The 20,197-nt window shown below is 42.8% G+C and overlaps 1 protein-coding gene across 1 annotated transcript; it reads left to right on the top strand.

Moving 5' to 3' along the window:
* The first annotated feature begins 2,322 nt into the window (after window positions 1–2,322).
* On the top strand, window positions 2,323–11,900 carry LSM11 (LSM11, U7 small nuclear RNA associated). Its single transcript, XM_021697685.1, has 4 exons — window positions 2,323–2,767; window positions 8,687–8,826; window positions 10,729–10,812; window positions 11,265–11,900. The coding sequence occupies exons 1-4, from the start codon at window positions 2,323–2,325 to the stop codon at window positions 11,673–11,675; spliced, it is 1,080 nt and encodes a 359-aa protein (XP_021553360.1). The 3' UTR covers window positions 11,676–11,900.
* The last annotated feature ends 8,297 nt before the right edge of the window (window positions 11,901–20,197 follow it).

Genomic DNA, 20,197 nt, shown 5'->3' with positions numbered 1-20,197 from the left:
GTCCCGGGATCGAGTCCCGCATCGGGCTCCCTGCTCGGCAGGGGGTCTGCTTCTCCCTCTGCCCTCTTCCCTCTTGTGCTCTCTGTCTCTCGTTCTCTCTCTCTCAAATAAATAAATAAAATCTTTAAAAAAAAAAAAAAAGAATTAATTAAGGGGCGCCTGGGTGGCTCAGTCGGTTAAGCATCTGCCTTCAGCTCAGGTCATGATCTCAGGGTCCTGGGATCGAGTCCCGAGTCAGGCGCCCTGCTCAGCGGGGAGTCTGCTTCTCCCTCTCTCCCTCCTGCTCTCCCTGCTCGTGCTCTCTCTCTGACAAATAAAATCTTTAAAAAAAAAGAACTAATTAAGTGGCAGCCTACACTTTAGTGCCTGGTCTTGCATTACAGAATTTACAGCCACAAAGAAAATGTACTTTTGAAGGCAACGGCTGGTCTCCTCCTTCACTAATTGATACCTCATCTGTCAGAATCATTTTTTTCCCTTCCTGTTCTTACTACACAGGAAGAGGAGATTTGGTACTTGTTTGGTAATTGATAAAATCTCTGGAAAAAAAAAAATAAAGGTTTCCACTCCCTTGGCGTAGTTTTTCATTTATTTTTCTCATACAAATACAGTATATGAATCCAACTTTTGTATATATGTGTCTTTACATAAGCCAGGATAAATGTACCTTCATCACAGCAGTGATTCACAGACTTCTGCATACAAAAATTTACTTGGAATGCTTGTTTTAAGTGCTATTCCAGCCTCCACCTCTCCCCCTGTGAAGATCTGAGGTTTGCTAATCGGATTTTTAACCAAAAAGGCTTCTGATGCCTATGGATGATACATGGCACTTGGGGCAACATGGCCCTCAGTATACTGTGATAGGCCACATGAGGCAATAAGGTAATGTAGCTCCTGACTGGCCAATGTAACATAATGGTAAGTAAATGGATAGCATTATATGTCAAAATTTATATAAATTATATCTATTTATATAGGTACCAATTATATAGATAAATAATAGGCATTAAAGTACAGACTTTCAGGACAAAACCACCCAAAGAAATGTGCTTCCTGTGGGTGCTGTGTGATACTATCAAGGCTCAATTTGTCATAAGATAGGGGGACGAACACTTAAATCGTTGAACTAACAGCAGTTTGCAGCTTTGTTTATTGTTTGGGCAGAAGTTTTGAGCAAAGCAATAAATTTAATAGTCCTACCATAACTAAACCCGTAGTGCTCTTAGGAACACCTTCTGATGGCTTTTGTTTGTTGCAGCATTCCAGTGTTTCACAGTTGTATATTAATTTTCATCTTGCTTTCTAAGGTAGAGGATAGCCTTTGGGGCTTTCCAAAGCTTAAAGAAATGTTAAAACAAGAAAGAGCTAGTATAGAATTAACACTAGTTGATAGTTCAGGAGAGTGGTGGCAGGAAGGTGATTTGTGTGACTTGTAGGTAACTGGAAACATCTTGGCTGTGCTGGATTAGGGGATAATATCTGGCCTTCTGTATAGACTTTCATTTTAATATCAAAAAGCAAAAATGTTTTGCTGAACATCCTATGTTCAGCATCTTAAAAAATTAGTGGTACAACCAGGTCTTGTAAATCTTCTTCATCCTGGCTTCCAAGAGCTGTTTCCTAGTTTCCTCCACTTGCCTAAGTAGTGCTCGGAAAATCAGTGATACAGTGAATTTTCTTTAATACTAAGGTCGCTCTGGTGTTAATGCAAATTACTTTTTGCATAGGGTGTCGGAAATGCAGGACTGGGATCCAACCATCCTTCATTGTCTACTTAACCAATACTAACTAGCTAACATAGAGCATTTAAATGCTCTCTATGCAGTATCTCTTCATTCTTAGGAGAATTATGTAGGTTAGGTACTATTTCTATCACATTTCAGGTGATAATGACCCAAAGAAGCGAAATAATTTGAGCCCAGGTAGGCTAACCCCCAGTGAGACTCGGCATGAAAGCAGATTGGGACTGCCCTCTTCCAGCCTCTTCCCATCAGCTCAAGCTAGGAGTATATTGCAGTTTGAGAGCAGAAAAACGCCTAGGGAGGCTTGTTAAAATGCCGATTCCAAGATCCACCCCCGGGGAATCTGGAGTATTAACAAACACCCTAAGTGATAATGATATACACGGGGAAACTGCGTTCAAACAGATTAATCTGTTATCCGAGCGCTGTGGCGGGCCGGCGGGGCTGAGCGCGGACAGATGCTGCCCTCCGGCGGTCGCGCCGGCGCAGTGCAACCCCAGGCCGCGGCTGCGCAGTGCCGCCCTCTGGCGGCTCCGCTCCTTCTTCCCATCGGCCTCGGCTTGCGGGCCTTTCAAACATGGAGGAGCGGGAGCGGGGGGCGAGGTCGGCTCTCGCCGGGAGCCCCGCGCGCCCGCCCAGCCCGCGGCTGGATGTCAGCTCTGACAGCTTCGACCCTCTGCTGGCCCTGTACGCGCCCCGCCTGCCGCCCATCCCCTACCCCAACGCACCCTGCTTCAACAACCTGGCCGAGTACGAAAGCTTCCTCAGGACCGGGGTCCGGGGCGGCGGGCGCGGGCGGGCGCGGGGCGCGGCCGCGGGCTCAAGGGTCCCCGCCGCCGCTGCCGGGCTCTCGGCCAGAACCCGTCGCCGCCAGGACGCCCCCGCTCCAGACCCCGAGCGCATCCAGCGCCTCCGTCGCCTCATGGTGGCCAAGGAGGAAGGGGACGGGGCCGCTGGGACGCGCCGGCGGGGTCCGGGCCGGAGCAGGAAGGCGCCGCGCAACGTGCTCACGCGAATGCCCTGTGAGTCCTGCGGGGGCGGACGGGGCGGGGCGGTGGGGGGGACGAGGGCCCAGCCGGCTGCCCGGAAGGTGGTGGCCCACGGGGTGTTTGCAGGGTGGTAGGGGCTTGGCGCAGGTCCACACGCATTAGGGGAAGGGTCTTGGTGAAGGTTGCGGAGCTAATCCGCCACCGTGAGGAGGTTCTGCTTGAGTCATGTGGCTAATGGGGGCGTGGGGAGGGTCTTCTGGAGTAATCAAAGGTCTGCATGAGCGGGGAGGTGGGGGTTGAGAGTGCTAAGGCTGTAGAGGTAATAAGGAGCCACGGGAAGGGTCTGCGTGGGTAACGGGTGTAGGTCCGCGGAGGTAACTGGGTCCGTGGAAGTGGCTACAGAGGTGATGAGTTCCCTGCAACGAGGGTCTGCGGGTGTGATGGGGATCTGGAGAGGTGGTGGGGCCCGGAAACGGGGCATTACAGGGAGGATCTGCGGAGTTGATGAGAGGTCTTAGGGACCACAGCCAGAGGGGAGGGGCACAACCAGTATTAAGGAAAGGAGAGTGTTTGGTTAGTGGGATTGGGGATGATGGGACGGAGTGTGGGGAGATCTATCTGTTCAGTTAGAACAGGGAACATAATCGCATAACCCCTGCACATTAAGTGACAGCTCCTTCCAGGGTGCTTATAGGAGAAGGGCTACTGGGTCTTGATACACATATGTTTGCATTACCAAGTCACAAGTGCTGGAATGTAGCAGGGACAAATGCCACTAAAACCCAGACAGTTTCACAGCCACTCTGCCAGGATGGGTGCAGGAGTGTGTCTGTCAGGCTCACATTACCATATGCACAGGTTATTTTAAGTTCTGAAGGTGTAAATGACACAAGGGAATCTCTTGGAGCCTCCTAATAGATCCTTAGAGTAAAGCTGTAAACAGGGAAGGTTTACTCCCCTAATGTGGGAGTTAGGTCTTAAACAAATGGAATAAAAACAGCCCAGGGTTATGTCTTTTGTCATCTGGCAAACATTTCTGACATCTGCCAGTGAACACAATGACCTAGTTAGCCATTCAAAGCATCTGTATCCTGATAGCTAAACTGTAACATTATTAAATCACTGCTTTTAGAATAGAGGGTTGTGTGAAGCAAGGGAATATTTTGTTTCATTCCTAGACGTGTTTATTAAGAGAGAAACATCCTGAAAAGCTGTGTGCTGTTAGATGTATCTTTGTCAGATCATTTACTGTGACACACAGTGCCAGAGCCTTCTTGCCAAAGCTAGGGTGCACCCCAGCTTGCTTGCCCAACAGTAACACAAAGATAAAGTATGCATGTTCCTAAAATAAGAGCAGTTTGGGGGACCTTATTGCCACTATCAGATCTTGGAAATGCACTTCAAGTGTCAGATTGTAACATTTATTTCCATTTTGCCAGTTGTTGCTTTGCTACAGAGATTGTCAAGGGAAAGACATATTTCTATGTGGGAGTGGTTTTAGCTTTACCTATGGAGCACTCTGCTATATTGGTATGACAGAGCATGAAAACCAGCTTTGTTGATTTCCCATGATTAAATATATGCCTGGAATCAAGATCTTAGAATGTGCCATAGGCACTGAAAATTTTAATCACATCACTAGAAACAGTTGAGTGTACATGATAGAGATGGGTAGACATCACAGAGAACTGATGAGCTTCAGAAAGCAAGAAGAGTACAGGGGTGTCTGGGTGGCTCAGTTAGTTGAGTGTCCAACTCTTGATTTAGGCTCAGGTCATGATCTCAGAGTTGTGCGATTCAGCCTGAGTCCTGCCTTGGGCTCCCCACTCAGCAGGGAATCTGCTGCTCTCCCTCTCTCTCCCTCTGCCCTTCCCCCTGCTCATGCACACTCTCTGTCTCTCTCTCTAAAATAAATAAATGAATCTTTAAAAAACAAAAAGGAAGAAAGCAAGAAAAGTACAGAAGCAAGGGTGAAGATTAAATTTATTCAGAAAGAGTTCCTGGAAGAGATTGGCTTCAGGTCTCAAAGTTAATTTAAGGAAGTGCATGGTTGAGGATAACAGTAATTATTTAATAGGCAATATTGAGGTATAATTTGCACATAACAAAATTCACCCTTTTAAAGTGAGTTTTGACAAATGTATAGTTGTGAAATTACCACCACAATCAAGATACAGAACAAATCATCACCTCAGAAAGTTCTCTCATGCCCCTTTTTAGGTCAAGAGACAATTTTATTGTTGCTAATTGTGGCTACTGTTATTTAGCTGGTAAGTGCTGTGCACTTGCCAAGCCCTTTAGACGCATTATATCTTATTTTACCTTTAGATACTACTTTATAAATGAGGTCCGCTGAGCTTAACTACTTGCCCAGGATCACATAGCTTGTTAGTTTGCATCTGAGACTTAATGCTGGGTTGTCCAACTCCAGGGCTGTGTGCCAGGGCCATTATGCTAATCTCAGGTAAGGAAAGAGGGGAGTACATTCTAAATTCTCATTTTTCTTTGCTTGCTTCTTTTGGTGGGTGGAGGGTGCCACATAAGTGAGGCAGAAAGGTGTGTGTCTAGAGCAATGAGAACTGAATTTGGGTCCAGAGAAGGATTTGTTAAAAACACTTTGAAGACCAAAGAGTTTCTCTTTGACTTTGTTATGATAGATAGTGGGAACCATCGTGTATATTCTTTTTTTTTTTTTTAAAGATTTTATTTATTTATTTGAGAGAGAGAATGAGATAGAGAGAGCATGAGAGGGGGGAGGGTCAGAGGGAGAAGCAGACTCCCTGCCGAGCAGGGAGCCCGATGCGGGACTCGATCCCGGGACTCCAGGATCATGACCTGAGCCGAAGGCAGTCGCTTAACCAGCTGAGCCACCCAGGCACCCTATCGTGTATATTCTTAAGCGAAAAAACTTTTAGGGCAACCTTTCTAATAACTTACTTTCTAGTGGTAAAGTGTATTTGAGGAGGTATAGACCACAGACTCAAGAGTTTGACTGCTGGCTTTTTTAGTTTTGAACACTGGCTCCTGCACTTTCTAGCTGTTTTACAGTAGGCAAGTCACTTAAACTCTTTGGGAAACCTCAGTTTCCTCATCTGTAAAGTGAGGACAGTAATAGTATCTACCTATAGCTGTTAAGTTTAAGTTAGTTAACCCATTCAAAGCTCTTACATGTAGGGAAATTCTCAATGAATGTTAAATGTCACTGCGATTGTTTTAGATTATTGTTGTGGTTATTGTTTTAGACTGTCATAATTAAAAGCTCCAGGTCAGGATGTATATATACCCTGCCTGTATTGGGTGTTGGCTCAGCTGTTTACTAGGTAAATAACCTTGAGAAATTATTTAAATAAACATTTCTGAGCCTTATTTTCCTCATCTGTAAAGTGGGGCAAAATAATAGTACCTGTGTGTTAAAGTTGTGAGGATTAAATAAAATAACATGCATAAAGTTAAACTTAACGCAAGGCCTGGCTCATACCGAGCGCTCAGTAATTGGTGATAATGATGGTGTCAGGGATGATGTGAGGGGAACTGGGAGACTAGACTAGACAGATAATAAGCCAATCATCTGATAAGGCTCTGGACTATATTATTGATTGGAGAAGGAGAAAGGAAAGGGTATGTCTTAGTTATTGAGAATCTGTTGTCTGAGCTTAGTGTGGCTACCAGTAGGGAGAAGAATGGAGTTAAGAATGACCTGGCTTTGGAAGGTTGGGGCCTAAGAATAGTGGCAATGGAGAAGGAGATCTGGAAGAATAACAATCTTCAAAGATAAGGCATATGTTTTTTTGTTGTATTAAATTTTAGAAGACTGGCTCATATATCCATTTGGAGTTTGTTATACAGACTGCTGGAAAGAGATCAGAATGTGCATTCTGATTCAGAATGTGGAGCTCATTTTTGCCTTGGCAGTTTGCTGTGATAGGTGGTGCTAGTGTTATATTTTTGATCACACAAGGAGTGAAGTGATCCCTGGAATTACACCTTATCAAATCTTTGGAAGAAAAAAAAAAGAAAAGTACAGATATGAGAGTTGAAAGACCCGAGTTTATCATTTGTTTAACCAGAATAAGAAAACTGTTGTTAAGGTGTATGTTTGTGGTTTCTCTCTGGTTTGGGGGTTCAGGGGGTGAAGTAGTACCTCTGTTTATTTACAAGTTAGAAAAAGAATGGTGTTTAAGAAAAGAATGGTCTTTCCACTGTTGGTGGAAATACATGCAGGGGTGAGGGGAAGCAGGGAATGTGTATAGGCAAAGAAACTGATTCAGGCAGTATGATCAGTTTCTAAGAAATTGAATTATAAAGACTTACTCCTAAAATGAATCTAGAAGATAACTAGTCTAACCTCATTTTATGAATAAGGAAACTCAGACTTGTGGAGAAAAAGTTACTCAAACATTCAAAGTATTTCAAAATATGCTATTGCTAGAGCAAGGATAGATGATGAAGATCAGACCAAGGTGCTTATGTTCCTTTCCAAGGCCTCTGTTTCTGCCACCCTGCCTTCAACTGTGCCTTCTTGCTAAATTTTCAATCTGACATAAACTCCTACTTCTCATCTGCTAAGTTACTTTCTTCAAAGAGTATTTTCTTTTATTAATTTATCACTGCCATCATTTATAAGCTGATCTGTGAGTGAGGGATAAGGAGGTCAAGAGTAACCTGCTTAGTTATCCAAACTGAAGTGCAGGACTGTTGTTGTCTTTCATGCCACTAGAAACAAAACAGATTTTTTTTGTGTGTTTACTATTGATGGCAATAATCAATCTCCAGAGACTTTTGCCTTGCAAACTTGGGAGGGAAAGACTGAGACTGTGTATGTGTGAGTGTGAGTGTAAGAGTGTGTGTGTGCACATGTGGTTTTCTTTTGGAAGGTTTTATATAGTAGAGCCACCATATTGTGAAGGCTAAGTTTACGTGAAGTCATAAAAGTAAAATTCACCCCTCTTCCCAAGCTCTGAAAAAAAGAATCCATCATAGTAAAAGCTGCAGTTTATAGTCCCAGCATTCTTCCCATGAATTGTCCTATTCTTTTTATGTGATGCTTATCAGCAATCTCATAGGAGCCTAATGCCTAGCAGGTGCCTTTGTATCAGCCAGGCTTGGAATGCAACCAGGTCTCTTCCTCCTGGTGTAAAGATGATGTACATTGGAATCCATCGGCTCCAGAGAGCTTAGGCATGGAGGGTCTTCAGATGGGTGGCCAAAAGTTCATTCTCTCTTAGAGGACTGCACATATTTAAGGGCAGGTGTGTTACATGGTTTGTTTCCTTTAAACATATGAACAAGTTGTTTGGTTTTGGGTTTTTTTGGTAAAGAGTCAAGCTGGATATGTGGCTCATGAGAATTACCCTTAAAAAACTTGTCTTGGGACACCTGGGTGGCTCAGTCGGTTAAGCTTCTGCCTTTGGCCCAGGTCATGATCCCGGAGTCCTGGGATTGAGCCCCACATCGGGCTCCTTGCTCAGCAGGGAGCCTGCCTCTCCCTCTGCCTGCCACTTCCCTGGCTTTTGCGTGCATGGTCTCTCTCTCTCTGACAAATAAATAAATAATCTTAAAAAAAAAAAAGTTATCTTACCCAGATACAGAACTGAGAAGAATTTTGCTGCTGATGTGTACATTTAATGTGGGGTTTTCCCCAAAAAAACATTTGTAAATAATGGTGCATCTTAGTGTCAATGACATCATAGAACACAGGCTATTCGAGTAGTGAAACATCTGGGTGATAGCCAAATGTAGACTTTATCTCCATCCTGGTGGAATCTTGCCTTATTTCAGTGTCTGCTGCCTGTACTTGTTATGTTGCCCATTGGGCCTTCCTGTTTGCATAGTGAGGTTGCCACTGCACCATGTTGCCTAAAGTTGCTGGAGATGGTTGGGTGGTCTTGGTTGTTAATTCTGGGAATGAGAGCAGATGTTCATGCTATGCTTACTGTTCTTGTCTTGTTTCAGTGCATGAAGGCAGCCCTCTGGGTGAGCTCCATCGTTGTATCCGGGAGGGAGTGAAGGTGAATGTTCACATCCGCACTTTCAAGGGTCTTCGGGGTGTCTGTACAGGCTTCCTCGTCGCATTTGACAAGTTCTGGAATATGGTAATTAAGCCCTTCTCAAGGGGTTGGAGAACCTCCTAGGGATTAATCTTTTATATGTCTAAATGACCTGAGTAACCTTATTTAGGAAAACCTATAGAATAACTTCCCAGAAGAACTAGAATTTTTGCATTCTCTTGGCCAACAACAAAAGAGAACTTTCTGTTGCTTCCTTTTCTTTAAAGCATTGGCTTTCAACCAGGGTAATTTTGCCCTTCTCTCCTTCCTAGGGACAATTGGCAATGTCTGGGGACATTTTTTTAATTGTCACAATTGTGGCATGGGGTATTATTGGTATCTAATGGGTAGAGGCCAGAGGAGTTGCTGCACATCCTACAATACACAAGATAGCCCCCCCAACAACAAAGAAGTATCTGGTCCAAAATGTCATTAGTGCTATGGTTAAGAAACCCAGCCTTAAGGAATAATTATTTTTTTCAGCTGTTTAGTAATTTTATATCAATTTCCTACTGACCATTCTTTCATTCATTTCAAAATATTTACTGATTTTCCACTTTGGCTGGTACTTTACCAGTGCCAGGTACAGAAATTTCAGAAAGGAACTTTCACGCTACAGTTTTGGGAAGATAGATGAAGATAGAGGGGAAGCAGGCATACTAATAAGCAAGGTACTTTACATGGTTTTCCTTATGAAGGGAATGCGCCCCCACTCTCCTAGAGGCTTACTGTCTGCTTACTAGATATTTGTAGGAGTGAAGAGACATTATAGCACAACACAATATGGGGCAGTTAAAATAGGAACACCAGGCTTTCTGCTGTTTCTTTTTCATATGGTCTTCCATCTCCAACTTTTCTTTTTCCTGCGTTTTATCTTCATCCATGCATTCTCCTAGATGAGTATAGTAGTTGCTGCCATTTATTAAGCACTTAGCATTTGCTGGATAGTGTACTAAGGGTTTATCTCAATGAATGAGGTTTACTACTGTTCCATTTTACAAATGAAGAAATTGAGGCTAGAGATACTGAATGATTGGCCCAAATTACCCTGTTAGTAAGTGGAGGTCCTAGAACTTTATTCCAGGTCTTTCTGACTCCTAAAATCATGTTTTCAACCACTGTGCAATCAGAAGACCTGGATTTGAATCCTAGCTTTACCACTTGGTAGTTGTGTTACTCTAGGCAAGATAATTTCTCTGAAGCCCACTTTTCTTATATCTAAAATGTAGGGGAAAGTACTTTACTGTTACAATTTTCCCTTTGAAGGAATAGTATTTAAGAGAACATCTTTGATATGATGGTCATGATAATAATCCTGTCAGCTTATATTTGTAGGGTGAGTTATACTTTTCAAATTGATTTCTCATACATGATGTCATTTGATCCTAAATAGCTGTCCTATGAGGTTTATCTCTGAGAGACAAAAATTCAACAATTCTGTATGTAACCCTGGTTGTTAATACCAGTTCATTGCTGTCATAAGACCTAGAAACTGAGGAAGGAAAAGAAGCAGTAGAATAGTGTTTCCTCAAAGTGCGGCCTAGCGGCACCCTACATCACAATCATGGAGTTTCTGGTTAAAAGAGAAAATTCCTGGGCTTTATCCCAGACCTACTGAGTCAGCATATCTAGGAAGTAGCCTTGGATTTATATTTTAATAAGCTTCCTAGATACTTATGCACACTGAAATTTAAGGACCTCTACCATGCATTTGTAAAGGCCCCTTACCATAGACAAAACCCATATTATATGGTGGTAGCAGCTTGGAAATCTTACTCAGAGGTGCCAGGTATTACCATTTTTTTCTGCCCAAGAGCGGAGTCACTTGTTAAGTTTAGTTCTGCTAAATGAGATGTTTATTCTGCTTTTTAAATTTTTTCCTGGAAGCTGTAAAAATAATATTTTTAATTCTGCCAAATTTTTTTCTCCTTTGGGCTGTTTTTCTAGGCACTTACCGATGTGGATGAGACCTACCGAAAACCTGTTCTAGGCAAAGCGTATGAGCGGGATTCTTCATTGACTCTCACTAGGGTAGGCTGTTTCCCCTGACTTCCTGAGTACCCAGCATGCTTTCAAGCTTAGAAATGGAGATCACTGAGCTTGGTGAACAGGTTTTCCTAGTGGGAGAGCTCATTTGCTGTCCACTATGTATGCCTGGACCAAGATCTTCATTAGTCTCCCTTCTCATGCATTCAGCTAATCACAAATGAGTCTGTGCTTTTGACCTGCATAGTATTTGAGCAACAAGTTACCTCTTATAACCTTAAAAGTCTTTCCGTTTTATAGCAGGTGCCTTTTCTCTTGGTATTATTGATTTATCTGTATTATGGCTACACACAGATGATTCATTACTAACTTTTTAAAAATTGCACAGCAAGGAGTCTATAAAACCTAATTAAGCAATCTGGCGTTTTTTTCTATATTGAAAGAGGGATGTTGAAGGCCAAAGAGAAGGCTGATATTTATCATTGCTTTCCTTATAGCTGTTTGATCGCCTAAAACTTCAAGATACCTCCAGAAAGGAAGCAGATTCTAAGTCTGCAGTTGAAGACTCCACTCTGTCCAGATATTCCCAGACATCTACTTGGAAGGTGGCTTCAGTGTGGGGAAGAGAAGATACTGACCGGGGCTCACGCAGGCGCTCCCGCTCCGTCCCTTCTTCCCTGCAGGCATCTGCAAGGGAGGAGTCCAGGTCAGAGATGTCAGGGAGGACTACACAGACAGAAGGGTCAAGTGCGGGAGGCACCTTTTCCAGGGCTACCACCCTTTCCAGGGGCCAGACCCGTAAGAAAAAGCGAAAGCCCAAAGTGGATTACCAGCAGGTATTCACTCGACACATAAATCAGATTTTCATTCGAGGCGAGAATGTCCTGCTGGTTCATCTTGCACAGTGACCAGCTCGGCCTCCCTGGAGCTTTGGTTTTTAGAAATAAAATGCATGAATTGCTGCTATGCTGTATACTAGTATCCCAGTGAAACTCTGAGTTGGAATGATTCCCTCTGGTCCTGCATGTGCAGAGCATAGAGCCAGGCTCCGGCCCTCTGGAAGATGAGCTCCCTCAAGGGGACGCAGGCCTTAGGAGGGTGGGTATTTGCATTAATATCAAATCAAAAGCTGTACAGAGGAAACAACATGCATCTTATTTGGTGTCATGGTCGAGTTTAGACACTCAAACCAAATATCAAATCTTCATTTGAATTAGGGGTCAAGGTATGAATTAAATTCACCCCACAGATAACTAAAAGGGTGGGAGGGAAAAAACACCTCAAAAAATAATTTCATTTCTAAAAGCTAGTGCCCTAAGTACTCATGAATTTGATTCTAAGAGTAGCAATATAAATTTCCCTGTAGTCTTGTACCCACAACTTGTAACTGACCTTGGAATCTTGGTCTACACCATTCTCTCTTGATCAAGAAATGTAATTTATTACCTTTGAATATCTATAAAACTAAGAAAGCTACCAACTTATGAAAGAGTAAAATTTGGATAGCTGGTATGCTCAGAGCAACTGACAACAAATATTCTGTTTTTACCCCTCTCATTATTTAAAGGGATACAGGACTTCAGCAGTCTTCCCCACTTAGCAGAGGTAGCTTCTGAGAATGGCATGCCAGATGGGACTAGAAGATGCTCACGAGGTGGCTTCTTGTCCTTCTCTCACTTCTGTGGCATGGTGCTAGTGCATGTACCCAGTGTATTGCCCTTCTGTACGTAGTGTGAACTGTTCCGTGAGCTTTATGGCAGGTGACTATGACCTTCGTATCTGGCTTCAAAGAGTTCTGCGTGAACTCAGTAGTACGTATGCATCACATGGTTGAGAGTTCCCTTTCCAGTTAGGGCTGGCCTGTGTAGACTAACTTTCAGAATGGTATTTCCATGAAACAGGAGTGGTAGTTTTATTCCCTGGTGTCATGCCGAAGAGGTTCTTACAAAGTACGCTGGGTGGCATCTCTAAGGGACACTTTACTCACAGCCTGGCTTGAGTAATGAGAACACTGTAGCACCCTCTGATACTTCTACTTGAATCATACTATATACTTTTTCAGTCGCTAGTACAGAATAGGCTACATCTAGACACAGACTGTTAGGCAATATTGGTTTTTTGTTTTGTTTATATTTGGTTTTATTTTAGAATAACTTATGTTCAAAGTGGGAATAGGAATTGCTAACTAGGGCACCTGGGTGGCTCAGTTGTTGAGCGTCTGCCTTCGGCCTGGGTCATGATCCCAGGTTCCTGAGATCGAGCCCCACATCGGGCTCCCTGCTCAGCAGGAAGCCTGCTTCTCCCTCTCCCACTCCCTCTGCTTGTGTTCCCTCTCTCGCTGTGTCTCTGTCAAATAAATAAAATCCTTAAGAAAAAAAAAAAATAGCTAACTAGTTAAAATGTTTGAAAAAAAAAATTCCCCTGCTGTGATTTTTATGTAACTTAGGTAAGCCTTCTGAGAAGCAGGGTGAATATTGTTAAGGGAGTTAGGACACCTGGTCCTTCTGCTAGTTGGGCCACTGGCTCGTCATGTAATGAAAGGAGAGCAGACTTAACCCCTCTGTGCCTCAGGTTTTCCCATCAGACACCTACCTCACAGGGGCACTGAGACAAAGAATTTATGTCTCTAAACATATTTAAGTGCCATGAGTAACTTTTACTAACTATATTTCATAGCTCGGTAAGAGTTCTATGTCTTATGAGCAAGGTAGGTGCTACATGTGAAAGTCATCTCCGTAGGTGTCATAATTATGAACTTGTCCTCAGAAGGCAGTGATATCTTCAGGAATTGTTTTCCATAATCCATTCCTTTCTCGTAAAGGACAATGGAAGTTCTTAGAAGAATATCCTCAATAAAAGAAGAGTAACGTTTCTTTGCTGCTTCCCTCACATCCCAGCCCCAACCCTTTTCTGTTCATCGTCAGAAGGAATTCCCCTTTCCCCTGAACTTTTCAAGGGGTTTGTATGGTAGTACCAAAGGGACAATGCACATCTAAAAATGACACATCCCCAAAGGGGAATTGTGGAAGATGTTTTGTTTCATTTACTTGTTTTTATTTTAAAATGCATTGTAAATATTCCTCGTTAGAGCCATATCAGATACAATAAACATTTAGAGAGGTTCCATGTTACAAAAGTCAAGCAATTATCTTTGGAATCTGCTCATCTAATCTATGTCTAAAATCTCAGTTTCTCAATTAATAGTTATCTTATTTAGTCATCAGGTACCCCTGCCTCTACCTCTTTACCAGTCTTTCCTGTTAGATGTCCTCCTCTGTCTGCCCTTCTGTCCCTCAGCTAGAAGTTGCAATAGATACCAGGTTTTCCCAATAAAGTAAAAGTTTGGTATCAAAAGGAATATATCAGTTTCCATTCATTTTAGTGCCTGACTAAATCTGACGTGGTTTATTTTAAACACATGCTGCATTTTCATGTTTGTATATAATTTTCATATGTCCAGATAATGATTGGTTTGCTACTTTTCTGTCCAATCTAATAATTCTGGCTCTGAAAATTATTTTAAACTCATGTGATCAGTCTGATGTGCCCATATGCCCCCATTTATTGGTTTGGTTTGGTTTGGACAGTGATTCTAGGAAGAATACTACTTAGTAAATATGCTGTTTTGTACAAAGTATGACAATTCTTTTTTAGGGAAGTCAGTTTTTAAAATTATTGCCTTTTCTTTATTATTGTAGAAATTTTTCAAAAGGAAGAAAAAATTGGTTTTAATAACCTATGTGCTGCTCAAAATATGTCATCACCTAGAACATTATAATAGGTTGCTATGAAAATAACTGAAGTCTTCCTCAGGAGAAGGAAAGAAAAAGAGAAAGTAACAGCCAGAATGGTAGAGTTCTGGAGGCCCCCATGAGCTCACTTGAGGGGGGCCCTACACAGCTGAAATGCAACAAAACTGGTTTCTAGTATTCTCCAGGGATGTGGGCTTAGAACAGTTGGTAGGAATAAGACTTATTTTTGAACATCCAATTTGGGTTCTTCAAGTAATCTCTAGACATGGGAATCCGTTTCCGAGACAGTTCATGGGGCGTACCTGTGCACTTCTCGAGGTCTTCTCAGGAGCACTGAGCAACGGGAGATGTGGTTTCACACCCAGAATGATTTCATGTGCCATTCTTTGTACACAGAGGTGATTCTATGCCTCTACCACCAGGAGAACTTCCGCTTTAGGTTGTTTGTTCTAGTACTTGGGAAGCATTTATGCTCCGTTCAGAGACCATCTTATGATGGCGGGCCGTTTGTGAGATGGTTAGCCAGCATTAGCAGTGTCTATGGCTTTAGACCAGTCGGTTCCTTGCTCTCTGTGCATGGTGCATATCAAGTCAGAAAGCCGAGAAACCATTCGCAGATGGCTTTAGACCAGTCGGTTCCTTGCTGTCTGTGCATGGTGTATATCAAGTCAGAAAGCCTAGAAACCATTCGCAGATGGCTTTAGACCAGTAGGTTCCTTGCTCTCTGTGCATGGTGCATATCAAGTCAGAAAGCCGAGAAACCATTCACATTAAAGTCTAGATGCATGAGAATCCTTGCTCTGAGTTGTTAGTGGGTCAGGAGGGGCTTCATCTCTCCTCGTGGTAAAATTATCCAGCAGTACCTTTAGAGATTGTCGAGGCATGAACTATGAGCTGCCTTTAATCTTCAGAAGCTGTGTACAGAAGTCTAGGTATACCACTTACCCCTTGAGAGAAAAATAGAACCCTAACTTGATGCTGAGGGGTTTTGTATTTCTATTTGCACTATCCCCATAGCCACTGACATGGGCAAATTCATGAAATAGAATTGATTCTCTACATTTTCTCTTAATTTTTGTCGTTAGGAAAAATTAAAATTCTTCAAAGACAGCTAGCTGTCACTGGTGCTGCCCCAAAGCTTTCCCATTTGTATGTATTTTTTATGAATGAAATGGTTGCTACGGGAAGGCCAAGGTTCACCTAAGAGTATCATGGTATAAATATAATGGTTTAGCAACTGTTTTAATTTTTCTTTTCCTGTGCCAGATATAGACTACAATCAACCCCTTTTCAGTAGCTTCTCTTCATCAGCCTATGTTTTCCTGGGCAGTAACTCCCAGATGCTTTTCTTAGTGATTATAAAGCAAGAAAATCTTATCTGGGCCTATGTTGCAAAGGTGGGTGGTCTACTTTCTGGCAAATTGAGTTGGTGGATTTTAGATAAGCCTTTGGGGTTCCTGTCACAGGTTCCTGGGCTCTGAGGAAGCGTTGCACCTCTTTTACTCTGAGTGTTTTGAGTATTTTTCAAGTGTTTGTAAGTTCTCTTACACTCCTCTAATAAAAATGAAAGCTATCTGTCAAGGAATGGCTTTGGATGGTTCAGAGATCTGGGGGAAAAGAAATAAGTACACCTGAGACATTCAGTTGGTCTTTTATTTATTTAGAATGAAAAGTATTTTGATAAGCTCCCAGACTTAGTACTGCTTTAAAAACACTCTGAAAAGATGGCAACTGTCCCTCAGGAAAGCCATAAAAGCTACTCCCAATACATCGCAATTGCTTTTGATTTTTAGTCCTTTGGAGCAAATGTCTGATGTTATGTCTGATGTTATGTTTTTAGAGCTGTGGGGGGAAACGTCTTAACAGTTTTAGGGGGTAGTATTGAAATGGTTATCTGGCTGAATTATGTGTGAGCTAGATTCTAGGGCAGCTGTCCAGGTCTTTTTCTGTTGTCCTGACAGTAACGCAGGTAGTGAGCCGTGTCTTGAAAAGTGATTTGCTCATTTCCTACTGACATCTAAAGACATTAGCCTTCTGTTTGGCCACCCTGGGGGTACCCCTCTGCACCGTGACTTATTAATGTTTTTTTAGACAAGGCTAACCTGGACGACTCTCTGTATTTCTAGTTTCAGTATTCATATACCAGCTGCTAAAAGAAAAACCATAACTTATAATCTTGTCTTGAAATTACTCCTAATTGTGAAGTTCACCTAAATTCTTCATGTTTAGGGAGGATTGCTGCTAGTAACGTCAGTTTGCCGTGTTCTGCTTTAGGTGTGTGTCATATGGGAGTCTGGAATCTGTAATAAATATGATTGTATTAATGTACTGACTGCTTTGTCTCTGCTGATTTTGAGGGGTGATGGAGGGGAGGAGGCATGGGAGTCTATGACCAAGTGAAGACACACCTAGAAAGTTAATGCGTTTCAAGCCTTCTGCCATCTCATTGTAGTAACCTTGTACCTTTTCTTTACCAAAGCACACATATCTACATCAACTCTCCTTGTGTGGCTTTGTTCTTCCATGTTTATCAGAAGCTCATGCTTAGAAAAGGAACTTGGCCCACATTGTGAATTATCTCTTCTAAACTCCAAGCAATGGTAATTGCCCTGTGAATTTATTCTACCTAATAGCTCACTGGCATTAACCTCCTCTCTTCGTGATCTGCTAAGATCACCCTTCACTCTGCTCCCTCTGAGGGTTTGACCACATTTGACTAATTGATCCTCACATGGCTCCGGAAATATTTGAATTTGTCACCAGCTTCCCTCTGTGCATGTACAAGGAAGTTGAACTGCTCCAAGATTTGCCACATGGATTACTTGATCTCCTCTGTGTGCTTCCAGAACTGAGTGACCTGGGTAAGGTAGACAAAAATCACACTGATACTTAGAGAGGGAAAACTCAAGTTAACCGTCAAGACCCAGTTCCCCACTTTCAAAGAATATATTAAGCTGGGCTTAGCCGACATACAAGAAATTTCTAACCACTACAGTGGAGGGAAGGGAGGCAAGACCCACATGCTCTAATTCTTCCCCCTTGCTTGTTTGTTTTGTATCTCAAAGACTTCTGATTAAATGAGAATGTCCTCATTAATCAAAAAAAGGCAGGACCCTCAGCTAGCTTGACATTTAAAATATACAGTGACAGTTAAATATTGGCAGGGGGATGGAAGCCAGTGGAATGAGAGATATCTATTATCTTTCCCTAAGCTTCCCGGATTCCAGTGGCAAGTTTATTGCCCCACCACGTTCTTTCCTGAATAGAAGTGGAGCGCTCCTCAGTCTGCTCAGCTGCCGCTAGGTGGCAGTGGGTTAAAGAGAACTGCTAAACTGGAGGCCCCAGAAAGACTTGAGTCTCCCGGATCTCCAGTCATGGCCACAATTCATCGTTAAAAGCTCACCAGTCTGAACCGAGATAATCAAGGAGAAACAAGCTATAATCAACCCAAGTGGTAATATAAACGTTTCTTCCCAATATTGGATTTGCCTAATTTGAAGCCTAGGAAAGCTGACTGATGGCAATCAGCCAGTGGATGTGCTTGAAGAAGAATGGTCAACAGCGAGCTTGCCCAGCGTCCCGTGTTTCAGGAGGCTGTCACCGGTCTCAGGTCATGGGGTTCCTTGTTTCTTCTCCGCATCTGGTCAGCTCCACCTAGCCTCTTCCCAGTTGCTGGCTAAGGAGTACCCCGGGCAAACGGTCTTGATGCCCCTGTTTCTTAGCAGTTTTCTCACTTTTGGAAACAAGTCAGTTTCACACAATGTTGATGCCTGGGAGCACGCTTGTAAGAAAGGTTTCATCTGTCTTAAGGTTCCATGATCAGAATGGAGTCTCCACTCTGAGACCAAGCAAATATGCTCCCGAGTCAAAGGAAAACTTATAGTAGACACAGAAAAGTCTATTGTTTTAGGCTGGACTCTGGGGGCAGAAGGGCTGGGTGGGCAGTGGTAGTAAGTCTCCTATAGCACTTAACGTCAAGGCCCTCAGAAGACCTTGTCCCCTCTACCTCAAGAAATAATTTCTCAGAAGCCTATAGTAAAGAGGAATACAGAATGTGAAATAATAAATAGGTAAAGTCTCCAAATGAATAACTAAAGATAAGATTATAATTAAAAACTATCTCATGGCTTTTTGGACCATGGCAACTTGAACCACATTTCACTCAAATCATGCTATGTGAAGGGGCAGAGGACAGATCAGGCAATAAATACTGTCATTTTTGAGCATTTCAGCCCTGTGCCAAGCATATCATATGCATTACCTTATTTAAATACAACCACCAAGAGAGAAAGATTTTATCCCTCTTACATATGTGAGGCAACTAAAACAAAGTAACTTGGGACGCCTGGGTGGCTCAGTTCGTTAAGCATCTGCCTTCAGCTCAGGTCATGATCTTCAGGTCCTGGGATCACCCTGCTTTGGGCTTCCCTGCTCAGTGGGGAGTCTGCCTCACCCTTTTCCCTGCTTGTGCTCTCTCTCAAATAAAATCTTAAAAACACGCACACGCACACACACACACACACACACACACACACATAAACCAGAAAGTAACTTGCCAGCATCTCTTTGCTAATCAATGGCAAATTTGGGATACTCTCTAGGTCTGGCTGACTCTTGAGTTTATTTTAGCCAGCTGTAACTTAAAAATATTAAATTTCTCAGGCATTGACCAGGAAACTGACAAAGCTGAGTCATCCCCTCCAATTAATCAGAAACCAGAGGGTTGAGTTAAAACATGGTTTGGTGATCTGCTTCAAGTTTCTCTAGTCCCTTCTGATTCATACTGTTATTTAGGTGGAAGTGAACATACACACAGGGCTTCATGGCTTCCAAAGAGGATGAGGGTGGTGGGCACCCCCAGGGCAGCAGGCCCACTGTGGCTCTGGGAATAGTGGCTGCCAAGTGAGCACCAGGAGGTATTTCATCCACCAGTAAGTTTGGCCCTGGAAGGGGTATCGATCCAATAGCCTTGTTAAAAAGCAGATGAGATGGGGTGATGTAGTGGTCTTTCCCAGCTCTTCAATATGCATTAGAAAGTCTGCTGTCCCTTTCCTTCCGGTGTTCTCCAACACTTGGAAAGAATGCGTTCTCTTGGCCTTGACTATATATTCATCTTATTAAGGAAACTCTTGTCAAGGCTAAACTATGGATGTGCTAAAGCTACAGAAAAATAAAGATTACTTGAAGGCTTACAGTCTTTCTCCTGAGACCTAAAAGGGGGCACAGGCAGAAATGTTTGGCAAGCTCTCTGTCCACCTTGTAGAATTTCCTTTCAACTTGATAATTTGTTAATTTCTAGAATACAGCAATCCTGGGAGGAGCTCGCTATCGTAGCCTCTTGCACTAATTACTTCGGAGCCTCAATTTCCTGATCTCTAAAGTAGGGATTATCCTATATCAACCCTACCTCACAAGGTTGGTGTCAGAAAGTGCTTGGTCCAGACAGCAAGCACTTAATGTCATTTATACTGTGATGAGCTTGCTGTGAGATGCTTAGCATTCTTTACTTCTCTGTGCTTGCATTCTGTGTCCTGAGACCTGCCCTGGCAAACAGATGGACAGAGCAGAATGCTGTTGTCATCCTTTTTTCTAGCACACAGGTGTTTGAAAGATTGTTCTCCGGCTTCTTGAGTTCTCTGTGCTTTCTTATTTGGCTTTCCCTGGGTTAAAACTTCAGA

This window comes from Neomonachus schauinslandi, chromosome 7 (assembly GCF_002201575.2).
Source record: "Neomonachus schauinslandi chromosome 7, ASM220157v2, whole genome shotgun sequence".
Classification (NCBI taxonomy): Eukaryota; Metazoa; Chordata; class Mammalia; order Carnivora; family Phocidae; genus Neomonachus; species Neomonachus schauinslandi.
The sequence above is the reverse complement of the archived record's forward strand: the minus strand, read 5'-3'. Positions and strand labels throughout refer to the sequence as shown.

What these genes read in the sequence shown, in the direction of transcription:
- LSM11 (XM_021697685.1), top strand. Translation starts at nt 2,323, where the DNA reads ATGGAGGAGCGGGAGCGGGGGGCGAGGTCGGCTCTCGCCGGGAGCCCC. An exon ending in CGTGCTCACGCGAATGCCCT is followed by an intron (nt 2,768 to 8,686) that starts GTGAGTCCTGCG and finishes GTCTTGTTTCAG; the next exon opens with TGCATGAAGGCAGCCCTCTG. An exon ending in CTTCATTGACTCTCACTAGG is followed by an intron (nt 10,813 to 11,264) that starts GTAGGCTGTTTC and finishes CTTTCCTTATAG; the next exon opens with CTGTTTGATCGCCTAAAACT.